Source organism: Tauraco erythrolophus, chromosome 13 (genome assembly GCF_009769465.1).
Source record: "Tauraco erythrolophus isolate bTauEry1 chromosome 13, bTauEry1.pri, whole genome shotgun sequence".
In the NCBI taxonomy this organism is placed as follows: domain Eukaryota; kingdom Metazoa; phylum Chordata; class Aves; order Musophagiformes; family Musophagidae; genus Tauraco; species Tauraco erythrolophus.
In genome coordinates, this window is record NC_141477.1 from 12,043,823 (window position 1) to 12,066,647 (window position 22,825).

The window sequence follows — 22,825 nt, forward strand, 5'->3', positions numbered from 1 at the left end:
AAAAAATGTTTTGTTGAAAATAAATTAAAATTGTCGAAATCTAAAATTAATTACCTCAACTTCATCATATCATTCAGAAACTTTTTTTCTTCATTAAGTTAACAAAATATTTTGCTTTACCCTTCTCTATTTGATTAATTTCAATTTTACTTTTATTTTCAAATACCCATTTTCCTGCTTTACTTATAGGACCGAATTTATCACTGTATGAAAAGCAAATCAAAACAATTTGATGATACTAAACATAAATGTTTTGATTGTCCCTAAATCCATTTTCCCTCAGAAATGCTTAAGAATTTTGGCTGTTTGTTCCAAGTGGGAGGGGAGAGTGAGACCCCCCTCCCCTACGATGCTGGCTGTTCGCTCTAGACCAGAAACCCTGGCCTCTGCCCAGCTCTTTGACTTGGCTCCCATGCACCTGAAATATCCATACCTCTCCTGTGGAGAGATCTAAAGCCTTCAGTTCAGATAAATCAACTCTGCCTTAAAAATAATTCAGCACATCAAGTGACAACTATTGGTACAGCTCAGAGCCTATATCTTTCCAATTTGACACAATAGTGCTTTCCCTTTGACTTGGAAGAATCAATTTAATGAGGTTCAGAGCACAGATCAGTACCCAAATCAAACACGTGCTTCCTGGCCTGTCCACGCACACACATCTCCGTATGGAGCAGCGGGGCCGCTGGGGAGCTGCAGAGCGACTCCAGTAGCTGACACGCGTGTGACAGACATGGCTGCATCCACGCTTCTCTTCACAAGATGCAGCTGCACGCAGCAGCTCTGAGCATGAGCCTGCACCTCCCAAGCACGTCCCCACCAGCGTGTGATGGGCAAGGCTGTGCTCCCATCGCCCAGCGACTGCAATCATGTCCCTGTCTGTGCATTATGGCAAAGCCTCTTTTAATGCTCCTACCAAATTGAGAGAGCTGCTAGCTTCCAGAGTTGCCCGGGCAGGGGACATCCCTCCAGCACAGTCCAGAAGAGTCTCCTGGTTGCTGGAAAACTGTCATCGTGGTCTGTTAACAAACGGAAACCCAGCTGCTGACAGAGATCTCTGGAAAGGGAGATCAGGAGCAGCTGCTGTGGCATGAGCTGCGTTAGAAAGGTCTTCTATGAGTAAGAGTAAAGAATTACGAGTTAGAATGCTCTCAGATCAGACACAGCACGCACACTACCTACTCAGGAAGTGCCTACAGGAAGCATCTTTCCCAGGTTGCCTGCAAGGGTTCAGAGCAAAACACTCCTTTTTATTCAGCCTGGCTGAAGAAATGTGAATTTTCTCCAAAGACTGACACAAGATGAATGTGGGATTGAGCCATTCCTGCCAGCAGAAGGACAGAAATTGTATTTGTGAAGGAATTTTCAAGAACCACTTACTTAATTATAAATGTTGATTTATCATGTGTTGCCCAAGGGCCAGAGGCTGCCAGAGCCGTGGGCTTGCATGGAGGCACCTGTGTGCCATGACTGGTGCTCCGATTTAAGAAATGTGACTGAGTACAGCCACAGTCCCCATTTAGTGTCAAACTGGGGAGAACAGATATTAATTAACTTTAGGGCTTTGTTCTTCAGAAATGCCTCTGAAGAAAAGCACTTTCCGCCTCTGGGACACCACTGTCCAGGTTTTCATATTTTATTTAGCTCTAAATTTTAGAGGCAAAACCCCTGCTTTTTGTTCATTTTTCCTGATAACAGGCTCCTCGTGTTTTCTGCACAATAAACAGCCTATAAATAAAATACCGACATGGATGTCACACACAAAACATCTAGAGGGGATTAGTGTATGTTCTGGATAATAAAAGGAGCTGTTTGAATTATTCATAGTGAATAAATCAGCCCTTTTCCGGTTTGGGAGCAGACCCTGAAACTTGCAGAAGCTCTTGGTATACATTCAGGGTGGGAATAACTCATTTATTTCATTAGACCTTCTGTTGCGGTTTATGATTTGTCCTGCAAGTCACAAACGACTGGTGCTATTCCTCAGTGGCCTCATGCTTTTTTTTCTTCCTTAAGGCAATGACAGACGATGGCTACAGGACAGCCACTGCCCTTTTCTGTGTCCCCAACCTCACTGCCACATGAACATGAGCAGCTACACGAGTAACAGTCACTCTCCATGCACTTGGACACACAGGAATGGGCTCAGGTGACCGTTCCTGGGTATCAAGGAATCAAGAGATAGGAGCACTCTCCAAGCAAATGAGTATTTCTGAAGATGTTATAAATGCACCACCAGCACTGAGCCATCTCTCAAGCGAGGAACTAACAGGCAGAAACAGCACTGGGGCCCTTAGTGCAATACTCATTTTCCAGTGTTTTAAATTTCTACAATATGCATCTTTATCAGGGACCAAAACCTGACCCAGCTCATTACATGAGTGCATGTCCTGTGTGACTTCACTAGATTTATGCTGATGCCTGACTCTTGCTGCACACTGGGCAGGCCAAGAAGAGCACGTAGTCCTTGGCAGAGCATTGCGGCATGCTTCAGGCATTGCAATCTACCCTAGAAGTGGGTGCATCTGGGCTATTGCCTCCCAGACAGATGATTTGTGAAGCATTTTTAAGTCCTTTCAGTTGAGAAGTGCTGTGCAATCGCTGGAGTCTATCATTATCAGGGAAGAAGAGAGGGAGGTAACAAATTTCCTTTACCTATAGGCTTATCTTGTGCTCCAGAGCAACACATTCAAGCATCTTAAAAAGTGTGCCATTTTCATTTCATTTCCTTCCTGCTTATTCCAAAGCAGCCAAAGCTAGGTATAATCAAGACTTAAGTATTCCTCAAAGCCAGACAATTATTACCGGTCTCGGTTTCTCCATCTATTAAGAAGAAATGAAGATATTAACCCAAGCCTTACAGCAGGACACCAGGGCTGTAACCCAAGGCTTCTCACTGCAGCTCCCACACTAACTGCCTTCCAACCAAGCACAGGCACGTTCCTCGGGATGCAGTTCTGCTTCTGTGCGGAGATGCCTCAAGAGGCCTAAGGGCAACGGTGGCTTAGCCCCATATGGCTTTTGCAGATCCTGGCTCCTCTCCTGGGGACCTTTGCCTCTGCTGCTGGGATAGCTCAGCCATTCACAGGCAGCTGCCAGCTTGCTGCACACTCAGATAACGTGGCAACGATGGGGATTTTACTCAAAGAGCTGTGATTTAGCAGCTTGGCCACCCACAGCTCGGAGTGGGGAGGGAACAAGCCTTGGAAGAAGGTTGTGCGGAGAGCCACTGCCTCCCTGCCCTGCCAAGCCATCCCTGCATGGAAAGCACCCATGAGCAAAGACAAAGTGCCCCAGGTCCTCACGCTGTCTTTGTCACAGCAGCCCGTTCCTCACTACTACTCCTTGTCAGCTTTAACTTTGAAAGCCAAACCTCCCTCCCTGGCTCCTCGGGATTTACAGGAAAGCAGTCAGTGGGGAGTTCTCTTCATTCATGCTGGGCTTATATTTCTAAATTATAAAGTGTGTCAAACGAGGATTTAATTTATATTTAACACGACAACGTTTGTAAATTAATTATTCATCAGCTGATAACGAATAAACATTTCCCCCTTCCCTCCCTCTCCCTTTTTCACAGTGTTTTCACAAATGCACCATACATGCAAATCTATTAAATCTATTCTGCAGTGCTCCAAACGTGGGAAAATATATTCTTCATCCTCAGTTTCATTAGTTTGTTGCATGGTAACTAATGCAGCCACGTACAGCATTATGAATTTAATAGTGCACAGCATCTCCTTCCTACAGGAAGAGGCGGGGAATATTCAACACGCATTTAGACACATCACGCTCTTTGGGTTCCAGTCCCCGACTCACAGGCAGAGCTGAGAGAATAATTTGCTATAATAATGGAGGCAGGAGCTTAGCCCTACCCCCTGGAAATCACAGGCACTTCAGAGGCAGCAGAATCTGGCCCCATGAATGACAAAGGCAAATTTTGCTCTTTCCATCTTTATTATCGTTAAGTAATGAGACTGAGGTGGTGCACAATCCCAGCAGAAGTGCTATCATCAAGTTTTTGCTACAGAATTTGGCACACAAGAGCATCTCCTCGCACTTACCAAAAAGAGGAGTCTCCAGTACCTGAACTAGCTCTGGCTGCACTGTCTCTGATCCCAGACACCTGAAGCAGGTAACCAAGGCAGGTCCCTGGATGAGTGGCATGTCTCCATGCCACTCACTTCAGCCAGGAGGCTACCATAGTGTTTGGGCTATGTTCTCTGTGTTCAACTCTGAGCCTCATGCTTAGTTTTGCACAAGAAAGGAAGAAAAGTATGTTCACCTCTGGCGTCTGGGAGGAATCTCAGAAGATCTGGGCAGGACTTGCTCCATCCTCAAGCTCAGAAGAGAAGCACTTTTTCCACTCCCACCCATGATGGCTCTCATGGACACTTCATGGAAATCCTCAGGACTGAAAGACACTCAGCCCCAATAGTTGGCAATCACTTTACTTCTACAGCATCATTTCCTGAGAGTTAAGCATCCCTAAAGGAAGGTGATCCAGAACTCTAGGTGCCCTTGACACCAGTTAAAGCTACAGTCTATAGCAATAAAGCCATTACAAAACAAAACCAGGAGCAAATCTCTCCAGCAAACAAGTCTGTGAAAAATCTGAACCCAGTGTTGCCTCCATTGGTCTCTGCTGCTGCAGCCCTCCCTGGCACCTCTTCCCACAAACACGCTCGGAGAATCAAGGTGAGTCTTTGCACCAGGCTCAGCTTAATGATAAGCCAAGGACACCTAAACACTGTATGTGTTAATGGGAATCTAACTGAGCATCCAGATCCACGACACAGCTTGGAAAGCTGTGGCGCTGTGGGTGATAACTCATTTGACTTGAGGTGCTACTGGCCAGCATCCAGTGGCAGCAGGCAGCTCTGGAAGGGCTTGTGGCCGGGTGCATCCTTTCCCTGATGGTGTAAACACAGCTTCCCACCACCCTGAGAATCACCAGGTGCCTCAGTCCCACCTAAAGACAACGGGCTCATGGGGATGTGGAGGAAACCCCAGTCCATGCAGTGACAGGAACTACAGCTGTGGAACCTGATGGTCCCACTTTTCTACAACTTTTCCCTCTCAGCCCATCATCTTTCAACCAAGCCCCATTCCACCTCCTATCATTTAACCATCTCCTACCTTTATTTCTGGTTAATGCCACATCTTGGCTGGCAGAGCACAGAGGGTCCTTTCCCCAGGGAGGAGAGGATGTAAAATTTGCTCAACTATCTAAATGGGAAACGAGACTGACATTCTGCTCTACGAAAGATACCAGTAAATCACTTTACATTTCTTCCCCCTCCAAACCTGCCTGCCTTCTGCTGGCTCCTGAATGTTAATGTTATTTATGACAAGTGATTGATGAGGACAATGCAGAATTCACACCCAGCACAGGGCATTTTCAAATCACCTATTCATTTTTAAGGACCGGAATCAGTTTTGTTTCCTGACATGATTTATCATTTGGAGGTGGAGCAGTGGCTACTCAGGGCCAGCTTCCAAGCCCTGACAGAGCATCACCAGGCTGAAGGCAGCGGTGAGCAGTTAACCCTTTGAGGGGAGAGCAGAAGATCACAGGACACCAGTATTCAAACTGCATTGCTAAAGTTGGACCCTTCTATTCCACCAGCATGTCAGGCCATCCTATAGACTTCAGCTTCAGATGCACAGACGATGCTGGTCCAAGCTAATAGCCACAGTAATGCTGCTACATTTCTTAAAAGCAGAACTAGGTTTTTATCTTCTACATAGCCTGACTATGTGAAAGGGAAATATTTACATAAGACACTCATTGCAACACACCTAAATGAGATGAATGGGACATTTTCCCTCTAGTGGACCTTCCAGCCTACGCAAGTCTCTGTATCTTCAGCAGAGAGAAATCTCACCCTGGGCTCAGGAGAGGTCTAGCTCTGAGTTAAATTCTGTTTCCCTTCCCTCAGAAACGTGCATTTCCTTAGGTTGCATATGGGAAAAGGGAAAGATCAGGCATGTGGGACGGGCCTGACAGCTGGGAGAAGGCAGAGCTTCTCAGGCTGGGAGGAGCTATATAAAAATGGACAAAGTGGGAATGACACGTCCCCAGCAAAGACGATCTGTATCACACATTTGATGCCAGACTGCTAGTGGCTGGCATGACCCCCAGAATGATTTAATTCATTGCATCAGCACGGGAAAGCAAACAAACGCAAAACAAGTGGGCGAAGCAGCTAAGTCCAGAGGTGACACTGTGGCAGCTTTGTCACAGCTCTTTTCTCTTGCTTCAGGAGACACTACAGCAGAATGCAGCCTCTCTCTTGAGCAGGGGGAGGTATTCAGAGTACAGATGGCAGAAAGCTGCCATCCAAGGCTATGAGACTCTTGCTATCCTCAGTACCTTTATTATCAGTCCAGCATCTCAGGGAGAAAGATTTTAAAGCTCAAGGGCATCACAGATTCAAGCCTAGGAAGTTACCTAAGGGAACAGGAAAGGGGAGATGCCCATAGAGAGTCTACTTGGGGAGTCATATCAAGGTCTCTTCAGATCACTGGTGACTGTTGAGACTCAGCAGGGATCACTGGACTTGTAGCATCTGAGTACTTCAGAGAGACTGCACAGCTGGTTGTGACTGATGCCACGAAATCCCTCAACTGTCTCTACACCGAGTGGTTTCCTCCCCTGCCTGAGCTGCTCCTTGCCATACCATTCCCACAAAGAGCAATACCTTCCCCAGGTGGGAAGGCTGCATAAGGGTAGATCAGCCCCATGGCAGTGGCTTCCCCAGCAGAGCCCTGTGGATGTAGGCAATTCCAAGTGCCAGTCTTGCCTTCACACCCCTGGCTCACATTAAATGTGCTGGGATCCCCTGGGATCCTGTGCAGTCATGGAGACCCACTTCATGAAGCGTAAAAGCTTCTGCTGACTCTTAGAAAGAGCTAAACACACGGGTTGGGCTGCTCTAGGAACGGTCAGGGCTGCCTTCAGCAGCACTCTCTTATATGATTCTCTGGTGTCTAGTAAGGGTTGAGTTCACACAACAGTTTTTCCCCTCAGTGGGGATGGCTGTTGTCACTGCCTTGCATCTTGTTTTTACAAAAATACCGGAGATGCTGAATATGCCTGAAGCTCCTATACCTGCAGCTGTACCTGGTTGGTGTTAGCCCAGTGGATGTAAAATACTGAAAGACTGGGACATATGTACGCACGTTCTCACATACCCATCACCATGGCATAAGCTGTGTTTCTTAGGAAACCAACCTAGCAGCAGTGCCTGGTATCTCCTTTTAGGAGAAGACATGAACTCTGGATGCAAGACTGGATTTTATAAGCCACTCTCTACAACTACCACCTGCATGGCTATGCAGTGCTCCTGCGACAGGGAGGAGAGCAGAGCTTCCAACAGGGGTGGAAAGGGGTAAAGTAAATGAATGAGAGAGAAAGAGAAGGAATGAGGATGTGCACTGTGGTTTTGCGTGGTTTTGTTGGCATATTCTTGGGCAATGCAAAGCAGATGGGACAGCCACCTATAGCATGACTCTTATGCTCTACCTCCAGGCAAAGCAGTGGCTGGGAAGGTGAGTACACCCAACCTCTGCACCCTTCCTCTTGCACTGCTGCTCCTACATCACTGTGGCTTCATGTCCACAAACCCACATGGGATGGAGGAGCCTGTGATATCTGCTGGCAGCCAGGGATGACATCCACATGGCTTGGGCTGCGGTCGTCCTCCCAGAAACCAGGCCCGCAGAAACAATGAAAGGAAATTTTTTGCCTTGAGGCCATCCCTGCTGGACCTCCTGATGATGTCCTCATCGTGCAAGTAAGCACCCAGCCAGATAGCTTGTGAGCAGGTGCTGCTCGGAGGCACATGCTCGGTGGTGGCTGGTAAGAAGGGCTGCTTCAAAATGCTTTTTGGAGTAAAAGTGATACTACAACTACAATGCCATTCCTCCAGCCTCAGAGAGGTTTGTTCAGTGGAAATTTTCTACTTGGGAATCTAAAAATAACATGCACATCCTGAGAATTTTCTTTTTTTGATTTAAGGACGCTGGTTTTGTTTCTGCTCCATTTTGCATTGAGAGAGACAAGAAAAGCCAAATTGTCCTGGCTGTACCTCTCCTTTGTCCTCTCCACCCCACTCCCCAGTGGGCCAAAGAAGTCTTTCAAAATGTGACAGCAATCAGGTTTGTTTCTTGCTAGAAAAGAGGAAAAAAAACTACTTCACAGGGAAAATAATAATGGAAGTTTCCCATGAAAAATAAGTAGTCAACAGTTGCTCTCCAAAGCATGGCCTGGAGGCTCTTCAGACCAAGGAGCATCTCGGTTGAGTGTTTCTACAGTTCCCAGTACAGCAGGGTCCTGAGCCATAAGCAGCAACTGTAGCAGTCATGGTGACATTAATCTAAGGTGCTACATACTGAAGAAGAGCTTTTGGACCTGAGGCACCCCGCCTGCCCCTCCCCAGCACCACAGGCCAGGCCTGGGCACCCAAGTTTCACACCATCAGACTGTTGCCATGGAAAGCATCTCCAGGCACCTATTTCAGTCCTCGTGGGAAGTACACTGGTTCCTCTCCCAGCCACCACCGCATGGGCTCAAGCAGGGTGGTGCAAGTCGCCCTGAGCATTCTGGTGCCCATACACTTTCCAGGCAGGAAGGGCAAAGCCACTAGGCAGAGGTGTCTGTCCACACATTGCCAGTGGAGACCAAAGAGCATCATCATCCTTCTCCCTGAGCTCATGAGAGCGTGGTAGGGTTGCTGAGCTCACCAAGGGCATTTGAGGACCTTGCTCACAACCAGGGAAGGCAGTCAAGCATTTCTAGCTCCAGCTATCAGTGGGTCAGAGCACCTCTTCCCAAGGAAAATGAAATAAATCCACCTCTTCTCATGACAACACCACCTTCACACCATGCCTAGCCAGCATGACACGACCCGCCAGCAGCTCTGGGACAGCTACCTCCCATGCTCTCAGTTGCAGTAATATCACAACCCTGCAGCAATCACATCACTCACCATCTGGATGACAGACACTGGCCCGATGCTGTTCACGTAGATATCCACATCGATAAACGTGGGCTTGACTGTAAAGAAAATAAAATAGGCATGGGTGAGCTGAGGCTAGGATCATTTTTGAAGGGCTGAGGACCAGAGGAGCATCTGGGATCAGCATGGCTCCATCTTACCAAAAATCCCAACTACAGCAGACACAAAAGCAAGTAAAACATGAGACACAGCTGGGCCAGGTCACCACCCATGGCCACAGGGAGCTTCACAGGACACTTACTGCCAATGTCAGGCCTCAGCTTGTTGTCATAGTTCTTCAGAAGCAAGTTGAGGATCTGTGTGGCATCAGTCTCCTGTGCCTTGGGAGTGAGGACCCAGGTTTTATTGATGCTGAGGTAATCGTAATCATATTCCTCTGTGCTCTCACACCTGGAACAGAGAGACAAAAGGAGAAATTGCTGTGGCATCTCTCTGGTGCTTTGTGGGAGTAGGGGCACAGCTGAGTTTCAGAGATACTAAAGGAGGAGGATGCAGCACTGCTGAAAGGCAGAACATAAGTTGCTCAGGAATGTCCTCTCAGCCATGCTGCCAAGAAGACACAACTCAATTGGCACCTTAGCTCTCTTCAGGATCCCCAGACATGCAGGAGCTTTGCTGCCATCAGTCAGGACTAGCAGGCATGGGATGTCCCACATCCTCCCCAGCTCCCTTTGGAGACACAGGGCTCGTTCTCAAAGCGTGGGAGCCAGTCCCCACCCTCTCCTGCCATGCTCCTGCCCATCCCACTCCTGGCCCTCCGCTGCCAGCAGCTCCTGCTCCTGGAACTGCCTGTTAACCCCAAATACCTCAGCTGCTCTGCCTGCTGCTTGCACCTGAAACAGGCTTCCTCTGATAAAGAAGACAGTGACAAAACAACATTTTTTGGAGAGCAAGGCATTTCAAATAAAAGCATTTCAGAGAAAAGAGGTCCTAAAACTACCAAGCAGGCAGCATATACATCCAGCTTGCCAGGAACTCAGCCATCTGCCCTGCACAGATCCTGGGAAATTAAAGCCTTAGGCAAACTCTTCTGCCCTCAGGCCAAGACCTGCTAAAACCCATTCCCTGTACTCACCAACTCTTCCTCCCCAGCCTTTGGCGAGAGTTCCCATTTAAAGATGTTCCATCTTCCTGATCTTCCAGTTCCAAGCCCGCCAAGGAAAGCTTGCATCCTCCTTTGGACATGATCCACTAAGCAACAGCTTCTCCCACCACCTTTCAAATCTGCCCTCTCTAAACCTTTCACACCCCTCCCTTTTCCTAAAAGTTTTCCTAAACCCTCTAATTAAAACAGGTCCACATGGTCACTGGGGAAATTCTAGCCACCTGCCACTGCTCTGGGCAGCTCATTCACAAGATTGTCCCTGGAACGACAGGGCCATATGCGGGAGAGGATGCCGAGCAATCCCACACCCGGCACACCCCCTCGACGTCTGTCATGTCAGCGTGTCACCTGCTCAGTGCCACAAAGGGTCTCACAGCAGGAGCTGTCACTGTGTTGACACTTCCCAGCGGGAGCGTGGCCGCTCTGAGGTGCGATCAGGCACCTCCGGTACACCCTTCCCTGCCGTGCCTGGGGAGGCAGAGCCTGGTGAAGGTACTCCAAGGTGCAAAAAAGCAGCAAATTGACATGTTGCAGTCAATTTATCGGATGCTCCTCTTTTAAAACCCCAGACAAAACTTGCTTTCACAATCACTTGAAAACTCTTTGCGTCTCCCCAGCTTTCCGGCGCTGGGATGGGTCCCCCAACAAGGGCCGGGCTGCGTGCAGCTGGCTGCCTGCCGCCCCACCTTAGGTGTTGACACATCAGCTTGTTGTTTCCTGTCTGGTCGCACTGCACTTTCTGACGATGCTTAAGAAGTCCTAAGCAACGCTGTCAGGATGCGCTTCCCAATCTAAGCGGTGGCAGCACGGGCTCGCCTGGCTGGCTGTTGTGCTGTGGTGTGTCTTCGAAATGCAGCTGAGCAGCCAGCCCCGTGATGTTCTGCAGCTACAGGAGGCACAGGGGATCACAGCTGTGCCCACCCGAAAGCTGGCCAGAGCCAAAATCTGGTGCCGGCCCCGCTTCTGCGGGGTGCAAAAAAGGACACATGTCTCTGCCCGCAGCCCGGCTCAGGGCAGGGGAAAGCAATACTAACTGCTTTCCCTTGCTGCCAGTGTTTTGGATGATGCAGGCTGCCCCTAGCAAAGTGAGAACAACTACACCAACACCTTATCTATGTTCCCTTTACCATACTTGAAGGCAGCCCAAGACAGGCGACCTGCCAGCACTGAACTCTGCGTGTCCCACTGCCTTGCCAAAATCCAGTTCCTGCAGGCTGTGAAACCACAGCAGAGTCTGCAACATCCCTCTCGGGCCAAACAAAACCAGGCTGGTTACTCTGACCTCAGCCTCCTGCCTTTCCCCCGTTTAGTGTCGCTGATGAACACCCTAAGGCTTGGGGTAGCATTTCCAGAGAGTCACATCCCTATTACAGATGCAGTGGTACTACCAAAACTATGCTTTTTTGCTAATGCAGCTAATCCTGGACTACTAAACCATGGTAAACCATCTTAGTATAAGCAAGCCAGCTTTTGCTGGAGAAAATATGCTTTTGCTGGGTGTCTATGCACACACAGACACACACCAGCTCTTGCTGGTCAGGAGTGTAACTCTCATGTCAACCTATGCAGGCCCCTGCCTCCTCCCCAGTCTCTCTTCCCCGTGGCCCCACTTCAAATCAAGAAGGGAAGAGTCCAAGAACTATTGCAGAGGAGAGGAATTAAGGTGACATGTGGCTTTCCCTCCACAGCTGCTAATGGAAATGTCACACTGCAAACCTGCAGCAACCTCCAACGTGCTGTGAACACTTGCCGGCCCGGCGGCTCTATCTCCTGGTGCAAAGCAACTCCTCAGTGACAGGGGACAGCCAGTTCTCATATGTCTCTGTGCAGCCAGGAGGAAAGGCAGAGCCACGTTTCCTCACCTCTGCTTGTTGAAATGTCAAAACACCCGCCTCCCAGCACTCCTGCACTCAGCCACGGGGCTGGGATGCAGCCATGAGTGTGGGCAGGGGGTGGGCAGGGAGGAAGACAGCAGGGCAGGGCTGGGGACATTGCGAGGAAACCCCTGGTCTGACAGATGCATTCGGGGCTGTGGCAGCTGCTGCTGGTGCCTGGAGCAAGAAGCCTGCACGGCAGGGAGGTGTTCTTTCAGATGCGCTTAGGTATATGGATGGAGTTGAACAACCCTCCTTGGGCAACCCTTGGCATTACAGCAGGACAGTGGTCTCTGCCTAGCCTCCCTAATTCTGTTTTACTCAAGCAGACACCTGTTTCGCTGACATTTCCAAGCACACTGATGGTCAAAGTAAAAGCCACTCCAAGAGCTGGCAGCTGGCACCCTCCCCCACTGCCCAAGCAGTCTGACAAGGTTTCCCTTGGCAGGAGGAGGGGAAGAGCAACATGTTCCACCGGCCCTCAAAGACAGTTCTGCTCCTTGCCTGGTAGGATAGCCGACGGTGCTTGACCAGGGTGCTTACCTGCTATTATTTGCAACCTCATGTGTTAATGAAGTCTGAGATCAGTAAAATTTTGTACTGAGACCTGCACCCACTGGGGAGGTGACACACACCCTCTCAGCCATCCCTAACCCTGAGGCAGGAATGTGCCAGAGCAGATGCAGATACTGGGGCTGATTATCCAAATGCAGCTCCAAGCCTCCCCTGCTCCCGAGAAACGGACAGCAACAAAAACGCAAGAATATTTCCCTCGGTTGAAAAGCACTGTGGTCAAACCTAATTACTACATGTTAATGTGTCCTTCTAGCCACCCGTCCCAATGCCTCCAAGGGTAGTAGGCATGGGGATGTTCAGGCAAGTTACTCTAAATTAGAAGCAGTCAGAGGATTTGAGGACAGGGGGCCCACTAAACTGTACCCTACCCATTTCACGTGTCTTTGAACCTCTCCTTTCACAGCACACTCCATAAAGCCCCAACAGTCAAGTCTGCACAGTTTCAATCACGTGCCAAGCCCAGCTTCCTGGTGGTGTGATGCTGTGCAGGTATCCTGCCTTCAGGGCTCGGAGTTGGGTACCTTGGTCCCAGCCAAGGCAGTGTCCTGGAAAATGCTGGTGAATTAGGCTCTGCAGTGTGGGGACATTCTGGAGAGTGCTGAGCCACTCAGCACAAAGCCTCCAGACCACTCCAGCACCAGGGGACGGGTCTTGCAGCTTGTGCCAAGAGAAGAGCTCACACACAGGCAGCACCTGAACCAGGCTCCTCATCCCAGAACCCATTATCAACTGTAGGGCAGGTGACATTCACCCCCCAAAAGCTGCAGCCAGGAAAAATGCAGTGAACACAGAGTCAAACCCTGATATAACTTGCTCCTTTTCCCCTTCTTCTCCCACAGGCTTCCTCTCCCGCTCCATCACCCCCCCAGCATGCACAGATACTGCCCCCGGCAAAGCAGGGCTCAGGGAAGAGGTAGACGTGAGGGTCTGGGCAGAAGGGAAGCTGGGCCAGCTATGAGGTAAATCTTTCTCCTCAAGGGCATGTGAATACATGACTTAATTGCTCTTCCATATGATCTTGCAGGTTACGACTCACTCTTTCAAACCGCAGTGCACTGCAGGGATGGTAGGGCACAGGAACCAGGACCACCACAGACCCCTGTCTCGGACCTCAAATGCCCCCTGGCACTCGCACACTGGTGAGAGACCAGGTGTCAGGGCATGAGCTGTGGGGCAGCTCTCACTGCCTTGACCCCAGGAAGGCCGAGCCCTGAAGGACCGCGGCAGGGACGGACTATCTGCCCGCATCCGAGGTCGGGAAGCCTTGGCAGAGCAGACCATTAGTAGCAGGATTCATGCTCTGTGTCCCTGACTGCATTTGTAATGGGATTTGATCGGCTTTAAGGTGGTTTATTCTGCCAATTAGCTTCAGCCAGTAAAATCCCTCTTCCCCGAGCCCTGGGGGCAACAATCTGCTGACAACATGTTCTTTCCCCGATCTAGCCATTAAACTCACCAGCAGGGCTAGGAATTAAAAAAAAAAAAAAAGGAGAAAGAAACTTGAAAACCCCTTGTGCACGGGGCCTTTCATCGCTGTTTACAGAAAAGCGCTACGAACCGCTGGCCCTGGGAGAGAACCGTAATCTGCGAGCCCCACGCCTCCACTTGCCTCCTTCACGCAGCGCATTGCTGGCATCGGGCTCACACAGGGCTCCCAGCCAGCACTCAGAGCCAGGACCTGGGGCCAACCTGTGGAGCAAGGTAGAAGCCCGCGCTGCCCTCCTCCTGCCAGGCTGCTAGCCTTGCGGGGGCTTTCAGGGTGCCAGGAGACGGAGTGCAGGGAAGGGGATGCAAGCATCTTCCCACCCAGCCTGACTCTGCATGGAAATTCCCGGTGATGGATGGAGGCCCCACGAGGTGCTGAGCTCCCTCTGGTCCTGCTCTGGGCATCCCCAGAGAGGCTCAGCCAGCGAGGTGATGGCGGGGTGGAAAACGGGATGTCCTCTCGATTCCCGGCATGCGAAGAAGGGACTCGGGTGCAAAGGACATACAGGCACCAGGTGCTGCCGCGACCAGACCTGGTCCTGCCTCGGGGCCGGCTGGAAGGAACCGCTGAGGGCACAGAGGTGCCAAACCCCCGCTGAAGCCGGGGTGCGGGGGCGTGGGGAGAGATTCTGCGACTCCAGTCCCCTCCCATTACCCCGACAGGTAAACTGAGGCGGGGAGGGGGAGTCCCGGTCGGCGAGGGGCGGGGGGGAAGGGGGCTCACCTGGCGTGCAGGACCGGCCCGAGGGCCAGGCAGAGCAGCAGCACCGTCCCGGGCATCTCGGCGAGGCGAGGACCGGCTCCGGGGGGGCGGCGGCGCCGGTGCGCCCGCCCCGGCGGGGCTCAGCGTGGGGCCGGGGCGGGGGCGGCGGCGGGCCCCCCCCCCTGCCCGCTGCGCCGCGCTCCAGCCCCGCCGCCGCCCGCCGGGCTCCGCGCTCCGCGCACCGCTCCGCGCCGCCGGGGAGGAAGGGGAAAGTTGGGCATCTCTTCTCCGACTCCGCGGCGGGGAGGGGCCCGGCGCAGGGTCCTGCCTCCCCGCGCAGGGGCCGGCTCCCCCCGCACCCCCCCCGAGGGCTGAGCGCCAGCGGGGAGGGGGGGCGCACGGCAGAGTCAGCCCCGCGCATCTGCCTGCTGCGGGGGAGCGAGCACCGTCAGCTGGTGTAAGGAGCTCTCGCTCCCACTTTGCGTAACGAGGCGCTTGATTTCTCTTAATAGTGGCTTTTTTTAAGGCACAACAGTTGGGCTTTTTTCTAAAAAGAAAAAAAAAAAAGAGTGGGTAATTATTGTTAAAATATGCAAGGTGTCAGTCCCCGCTAGGCTGAGCTGCAAGGGAGATGCAGCCGGGACAGGGTCCTTTTCCACCTGTTGGGGCTGCTGTCCCGCAAAAACAGGTGGGAGGGTGCATGGGTAGGAGCTGTGGGACAGCCAGGGGTCGTGGGTGGGCTGTGGGTTATCAGCCTGTTGCTCTGTGCTCTCAGTTTGCCAAGCTGCACTTAGGCGTTTCTTTTTACTGCTGGCATCTGACTCACAAATAGGAATAACAAATTCCTACTTGGTGAGTTTTGGGTGAGAGCTGCTTGGAACCAACTTTGTTACAGCTACATGAGGTACCAATATTGTCCTTCATCACGGTTACAGCCATGAGTTGCAGAAGCCCGTCCCTAGAGACGCCTGGTCCTGCATCTCCCGGAGGGTCTGGTAACACTGATGACAAATAGGGATTTGGTTCCATCTCTCCAGCCTAGAGTGGGACCATCCCCGGTACTGGAGTAGGACTGTGGACAACGGACCCTCTCACTCCCGGCCCTGTCTCAGCCTTCCCCACACAAGCATAGGCAAATCCCTCCTCTGCTCTCCATCTGCAGTGTGCCGGTAACCGCTGTCTCATTTGCTCAACTCGGCAGGACAGGGAAATGCCTGTTCCTTAGGCGCCTTCAGTGTCTAACAGCCAGGATTGGTCTCAGTGGGGACTGGGAGCGCTACAGGAGTACAAGCAGTAAGTAACAGCAGCACACCTGAGTGGTTTTTAAGGCTCTTCCTACGCAGGCTCTCCTTTGCTCATTCTTTCAATGATCACCTTAAGCCCTCGAGCATGAGATCCAAGCAGCCTCAAAGCCACCGGAGCCAGCTGCAGGCATCGCAGCTCTGAGACGGCATTTCCCTGTAACGAAGCAGCTGCAGATTACGTTTCCTTTGCTGCACACAAAGAAGCCAGCTCTGGGATGGCAGAGTTTACAGGAAGCACATGTCAAAAAAGTAAATCATGAATATCAAAGCACCAGTGAAAGTGAAAAGAGCCCTTTAAGCTTCAAAACCACTGGATTGCCCCTGAAGTTCTTCAGGGATCCAGATGAAGCGGAAGTTGGGAAAGGCGCAACAGCAGCCACAGGGAGGACGTAGCTGTAGAGGATTGTGATCATGAATGGATCACAGAAAATCCAGGGGTTCATATATGTGCTCTCAGCTCCCCCTCAAGACGCAGGATGTGAAACGTTATGTGAGGAAATTCAAAGGACTGATTTCTTTTGACCACCCCTTCTGCTACCTGAGAACAGAGGTCTGGGGAGCACTGGTGCTTGGAGAGAGCTGGAGATGATCTGAGAAGTGTTAGAGAATCACAACATCCATTTATGATGCTGTTTTGGGAACATCTTCCAGACAGTTGTACACACCAGAGCGTCTGAGCAGCTGTTCTCCCTGGTCTTCTCCTTCATCTACAGTGGTTTCTTGTTGAAACTGGTCTTGAGTTTAACTTGGATCAGGGATAAGAATGAAGCATGTTGATGGTGTAGGAGAGCAAGGGGACAGTGTTGCTTTTCAAGCAAACACCTTATTTACTTATCAACAGCATAGGCTCAGCCTGGGAGAAACCCATTTCAAATTCAAAGTGAATGATTCTGACCAGGAGAAAAACCACCCTCAGTCAAAATGCTGAGAAGGACAAAATATCCTGCATCAGTGTTTTGGGAGGAAATAGCCCCTGTTTTCCACTTTGAAGAGACATTTGTTTTGAGGTCTACTGTCATGGGGTTCTTCAAACTTAAACAGGAGATTAAATGTTTTATTCAAGATGCTTTTTGTCCCTTCTGGTATTTCAGTTTAACTGGCAAACTAATAAAAATCTATTATTAAAGTCCTCATGAGCACAGCACCTGGGAGGCCATGCTGCCACAGTAAACGAGGGTTTGATCGTGCAGTCCTCGCTGCAGGATTTACCCCTGAGAGGTGAGGAGATAATTCCAGCACTCGCCCAGGATCCCAAATCCTGCAAGGTTGGCAGTGCTTTCAGAGGGAGCCGCTCCATAGCTGGAAAGTCCTGTATGACGCTGGGCACATCTGCAACCCCTTCTGAATCCTGCTGTGCTCTCTGAAAAGCTTCTTTGCAGTGTCAGTCATGAAATCTGTGCTGCCTTCTCTCGCATTGGTGGATGGTGTTTATGACTGCAGGCTGGAGCAGCAGGTGAAAGCAGGAGGACATGCTCTGCCCTCCTCTTCCTTGTGCAAGGGGCTGGTCACTCCTTGCCTCAGGCAAAGCCAAAGAGAAGGAGTCTCTCTCTCCAAGGAAACTGCTCTTCTTCTGGGCTATGTCAGGAGTGCTGTCCTGAGGGCTATGTCAGGAGTGCTGTCCTGAGGGAAAACAGGTACAAGTGGAGAAAAGTATTAACCCAAGGTGTTTAGGAGATCTTTTCTGAGAAAGCTCAGGCTCTTGGCATTTGTAAAACCCTCTTCAGACAGATATCTTTCGAGGGTGGAGAAGCGAGGCGACCACAGTGGGACTAGAGAACCACAGGCAGAGACAGATCCCACAGGGCTCTGCAGGAACAAGTCAGGCTGGAGAGCACTGCTGGCGGAGCTGGGGACGCCAGGACAAGGCGCTGCCAGCATGTTTTCAGGCAGCCGCTGCTGGGGCCATGCAGCAGGCAGCTCTGAAGGGCTGCATGGAGGTGAATTTGCCTTCCCCTCCTCCCATCACTGCTCCACGTCATCTATCTGAGGAAAGAGCACAGCTAGAGCCACTGTCCTTGATGCTCACTCTCCTCCTGGTAACGAATCGGGGCTCATGCTGTTATGTAGCAAATGCATCCTCTGGGAGCAATGCAGGTTCCTGTGCTGAGGTTTCCCATGGATCTCCTCCCCATGCCCAGAGCTGTGGGCTCTGGCAGAAGGCAGAAGCTGGTCAGGCTGTGAGTCTCCTGCAGCATCATTCGTGAGGTTCAGTGTGCCAACAAGCCTGGGATGAGAGCAGTGAAGGACATCTGAGGAGAAGCTGATTACAGGGTCCCTTTGGAAAACTTGGAGGATGAAAAGCCCTGTATAAGCCTCCACCTTTTTCTCCGAGTTGGCGCGTGCCCTGCATTGTAGGAACATTTGTTTACTCTACCAAGGCATTTGTTTAACATAGCCGAGGTTTTGTCTTTTTCAGGCTCACCGGGCAGACCGGGCACAGCAGCAGATGTTGCATCTGGGCTCACACGACATCAATAACTGCTCCAGCTGGGCTCTGGCTTCCCACCATTATGGGCAGCGATGATATATGAAGCAGACAGGACACAGTTTGGTTTTTAGGTGCTGGAGTGAACTTGCAGTGCTGACAGATTAAAAAAAATGTGTTCGGAGCCTCAACAAATGTGATGTGAACGTTCTCCAAGGAGAATGAAGGGTGTGGGAGGACAGCCCAGGCCGTAGAAAGAGCTGGTGCAAGCTGTCCCAGAGGGTGACAAGAGCGTTGACAGGAGCAAGAACTTTACCTTCATCCTCTGCTGTTATGTCAGGCCAGGCCTGAAGGAGTCTCCACATGCCTTCCACTGAGGACAGTCCCTCTTCAAAATTAGCTACTCAGTGGCAAGATATCACCAAACTGATAGGTGATCTGATCCTGGGTGTCAGAACAGTTCTCGCTGTCATCCTGGGGATGGGAAAGATGCCATTTCCTGTGCTTTTATGGTTCTGCTCTTCTGGCACTCTCCCCAGCTCAGAGCTTAACACGTTACATTCCTCCTAGGGAGCAATACGTGAAAATAGAAAACGTACATGGGGAAAGGGTGGGAAGGGGAAGAGAATTGGCAACGTTTGACAAAAAGAGAAAAATCCCAGCAAATTGAGCACCAGGTGTTTCAATACTTTTTTTCAAATGGAATTCGCAGCTCTGCCGTCCGTACACCTGATGTTGTATGTCCAGTACAGGACCGTGAGCTGGTAGTTTGGTGTGTCGCCCCCAGAATAACTCCCAGGCAGTACATCTATATTTTAAATACTGTGCAACTGCTGACAGAAACTATGGGGACATGCAACTGCAGGAACAGGAGTAGCTGCTTCTCTTCACTGTAGAAATGCTGCTGCCTCTGAATGGAGACACTACCTCCTTGTCGAGCTGTGCCACAATAGTTCAGGGAAGGGGAAAAGGAGCCAGGAAGGTCATGGAGGCAATAAAAGCTGTTATTGTGATGCAAACTATTTCACACAGTGATTCCTCCCAGCGTTGCTCAATAGCTGGGAATAACCTGGGCTTGCGAGTCTCCATGCCAGGACTCAGAGCAGAGCCTATGAATGCAGAAAATGGTGCTCATGACCAAAACCCCATGGAAAGACCTGGCCAGCAGTAACCCCGCCTGACCCTTTCTGTGCTGCAGCTCTGAAGGCTCAGCTGAGGGCACATCGTCACCCGCTGGCCTCTCTGGCAGGATTTAAGAGAGTGAGAAAGGGAGGCACAATTGCCTTTTATTGTTGATACCCTTAGGCATTTCTGTCCAGAGACGCGGGGATTTCAATGACTTCTCACTACACTGGCAGGGGAATGTTTATACGCCAGTAAATAATGTTAACTGCTCATCTGTGGCTGAGTTAACTGTTGCAATTACAGCCGTTTCCAGCAGCTGGTCTGGGACTTGCACTCTGCTTTCCCGCTTGCCCCGGCTCTGCAATCTGCCTGGCAGTTTGACATTCTGTCAGCCTGAGGATAATGCAGGGTGGTTGGCAAGTGGAGAAACCAGTGAAAGAAGCTTTCCTCCCAGAGCTGAGGCAGAACGCAGTCCCTCCTGTGGCAGGTCCCAGGTGATCTGGGGTCACACGAGCTGTGTTGTTTTGCTGCCAGTTACAGGACTGACTCTGAAGCCCCAGGACAGGTGCCTGCAGCGAGGCCATGTTCTCACACTTCTTTCCTTCTTGGGAGCTAATAGGCATTTTCAGGGCCTCTTTATTTTCCTCCCCTGTGAAGCTCTGGTGTCTCCTCCAGCAAGGGGGAAATGCCCTTCTCGCTCAAGTGCCTGAACTTAAGGGATACATTTTAGAGAGGGTGTTTTTTGTTTGGTTTCAGGGAGGCAGTGCTTGGGACTGTGGCACTGCGGTCCACAGTGCCACCCCAGCAGGGCTATGTTAATGAGAGTTCACCGGGGAATTGACCAGCTGAGAATAGGCTTGGAACACCTCGATGCCCTTTGCCCATCCGGCGTGTGGGCTCCCCAGCATACCCCTGCTCAGGGCAGGGCAGTGCCTGCTCCTCACCTGGAGCAGCTCAGCAGCCCCTTTTCCACCCCTGGCCCAAAGCATCATTCATTCAGGGGGAAGAGAGCATCCTCTGTGCTGCTATTACCCACTCCCAGATGGGGGGAAGCAACAGGACTGCCTCTCCTTCCATCTCCTCTTGGCCCAGGTGGAACACAGCAGGACAGTTGGCCCCCACAGCAGCCCTGAGAGCCCCCCATGGTCATGTCACAAGGGTCCCTCCTCACCCCCGAGCCCATGGCAGAGCAGGGCTGCTCTCCCAGTCCACACTCCATCCAGTGGCCAGCTGCTCTCCACTGCTGGCACTGCCATTTGCACCCTTTCCACCTCCACGCCCTTATGAGCATCCATGATGCTCCTCAGCCTGTGACCACAAGATTACATGGAAAAATGCCAGCACTGCTCTCTTCCTCAGCGCTAGGATCCCCTGTGAAACACTGACCTAGATCAACCCTGTCCTGTGCATGAGCTCGGGCTGTGCTGCTGTGGCTGTCGGGCACAGTGAGCCCTACTCAGGTACCCCCCCCCTTCAGGATTTTACTTTCCAACTAAACAGTCCTCACACCTCGTCAGGTAGAAATCCAGACCCCGTCTGGCTAACACAGCTGGTGCCACAGTGCCCAGCACCTGCCGTCCACCCCTCTGTTGGGTTTCTCCCCCTCCATCCCAGCCCCTCCGGTTGCCGAAGGCGATCAGTGGCAGCTGAAGTGCAAAGAAGCCGACACTGTGAGCCGTGGCTTTCGCACTCAGTGCCCTCCAGCTTCTTCGCTCCCAAAGTCATCGGAGCAGAAATGCCTGCACACACAGCACCTCTCCAAAAGAGAGATGCTGGCACTAGGATCTGGTAATTGCGAGCACGTCAAGAACGAGAGATGTCCTAATACTCACTAAGCTCCAATCTTAATCTTGTTTGTTGCTGATAAGTTTCAGAGAAATCGGGCCGATGTGTTGAAAGGAGGTAAAATAAAGAGTTTCAAGAGGAGGCTGAAGTCTCTTCAGAAAACTGAAGAGAAATAATCTTCAAAGGTTCCCACGAGGCTGCATGCCCAGCCTGGAAAAGCGGAACAGATAAACACTAAGAACAGCAGTGGGAGCCTTGCTGGAGTTGTTTATTAGTCTGGTATTTTGTGGGAGGAGACAGAAGAGTTAAGGCTGGAATATCAGAAACTCAGCAGCCAGGGCTTGACCCCTTCCCCGGGAACTGCATCCCTGGGGTCGCTGCTGCCCGGCAGGCTCATGTCCCTGAGGCAAAGCCCAGTTCCTGTTTCCCCACCAGGCTGGGACCAGCAGCACAGGAGGGGCTCAATGCTTTCCCCTGGGTGAGACCCCCAGGTGGGTCTGTGGTCCCTTCCCACTGCCCCAGCTATGAGTGGGATGCAGCCAGGTGGAAAGAGCTGCAAAGAAACAACCTGTTCTGGGGGGATGGAAGGAGTTGTCTCAGGCAGGTGGTCTCTGCCTACGTCCAGACAGGGCGTTTGCTGCCCATCATCCCAGGCTCTCAGGGCAAGGAGCCGGGGCAGTGCAGCACTCTGCTCCCACCACCTTGCCTGGGGCTGCCTCACTCCTCCCGCATCCCATTGCCTTGCAGCATCCTTGCAGACAGCCTTGTGCCAACATCCTCTCACCCTTGCACCTCATCCTCTCCCCTCTCCTTTTATCCTTCCCTGAGGCCTGGGGAGTTCCTGCAGTGGAAGTTGCTTCTAGACTATGTACTTGTCACTGCCTGTCAAGCTGCTGCTGAATCCCTTCCTCTGCTCACAGGTACTTTTAGCCTCTCTGACAGCCCAAGGCAACTCGTGTTGCCATAAAATAAGGCCCTGCTATGAAAGGTGCTGCCCTTTCTCCTTGCAAAAGTGCATGTGCATGGAAGGAAAAGACCAGGGATCATCTCTGGCATACTCCAAGTGCACCCCAACGTGGCACACCAAGCATGCACACCTTTGTCCCACGCACTGCAGAGGGACATGCCCAGCCCAAGTGTTCACAGAAGGGGTCGTGGTGCAGAGACGTAGGTAAGCTGAACCAGATCGTGTATGTGGAAGCAAGGTGGGACCTAATGGGGGTCTCATGAAGTGGGGGCAGTCTGTCTGCAGGCTCTTGGCTAGAGCCTGCAGCAGGGGGGCAAAGCACCAACTCTCCAGGCAGCTCTGCCAGCTTCAGGCTTTGCAGCAAATTTTGCCTTTGTCATTGCCCATGTGTTTGGTGGACAGGGGACTCCTGTCTTCTAGGAGGCTGTTAGAAAATGCCTTTCAAGAGCAGTCAAA

General features: G+C 51.4%; 1 protein-coding gene across 1 annotated transcript in view; it reads right to left on the minus strand.

Moving 5' to 3' along the window:
- LOC104379194 (gamma-aminobutyric acid receptor subunit gamma-4) overlaps positions 1–14,840 on the minus strand; it is a 37,871-nt gene extending 23,031 nt beyond the window's left edge. Inside the window, 3 exon segments of the mRNA XM_009986443.2 lie at positions 8,991–9,058; positions 9,262–9,410; positions 14,785–14,840. Coding sequence (XP_009984745.2) covers positions 8,991–9,058; positions 9,262–9,410; positions 14,785–14,840 — 273 coding nt within the window.
- Between the last annotated feature and the right edge of the window lie 7,985 nt (positions 14,841–22,825).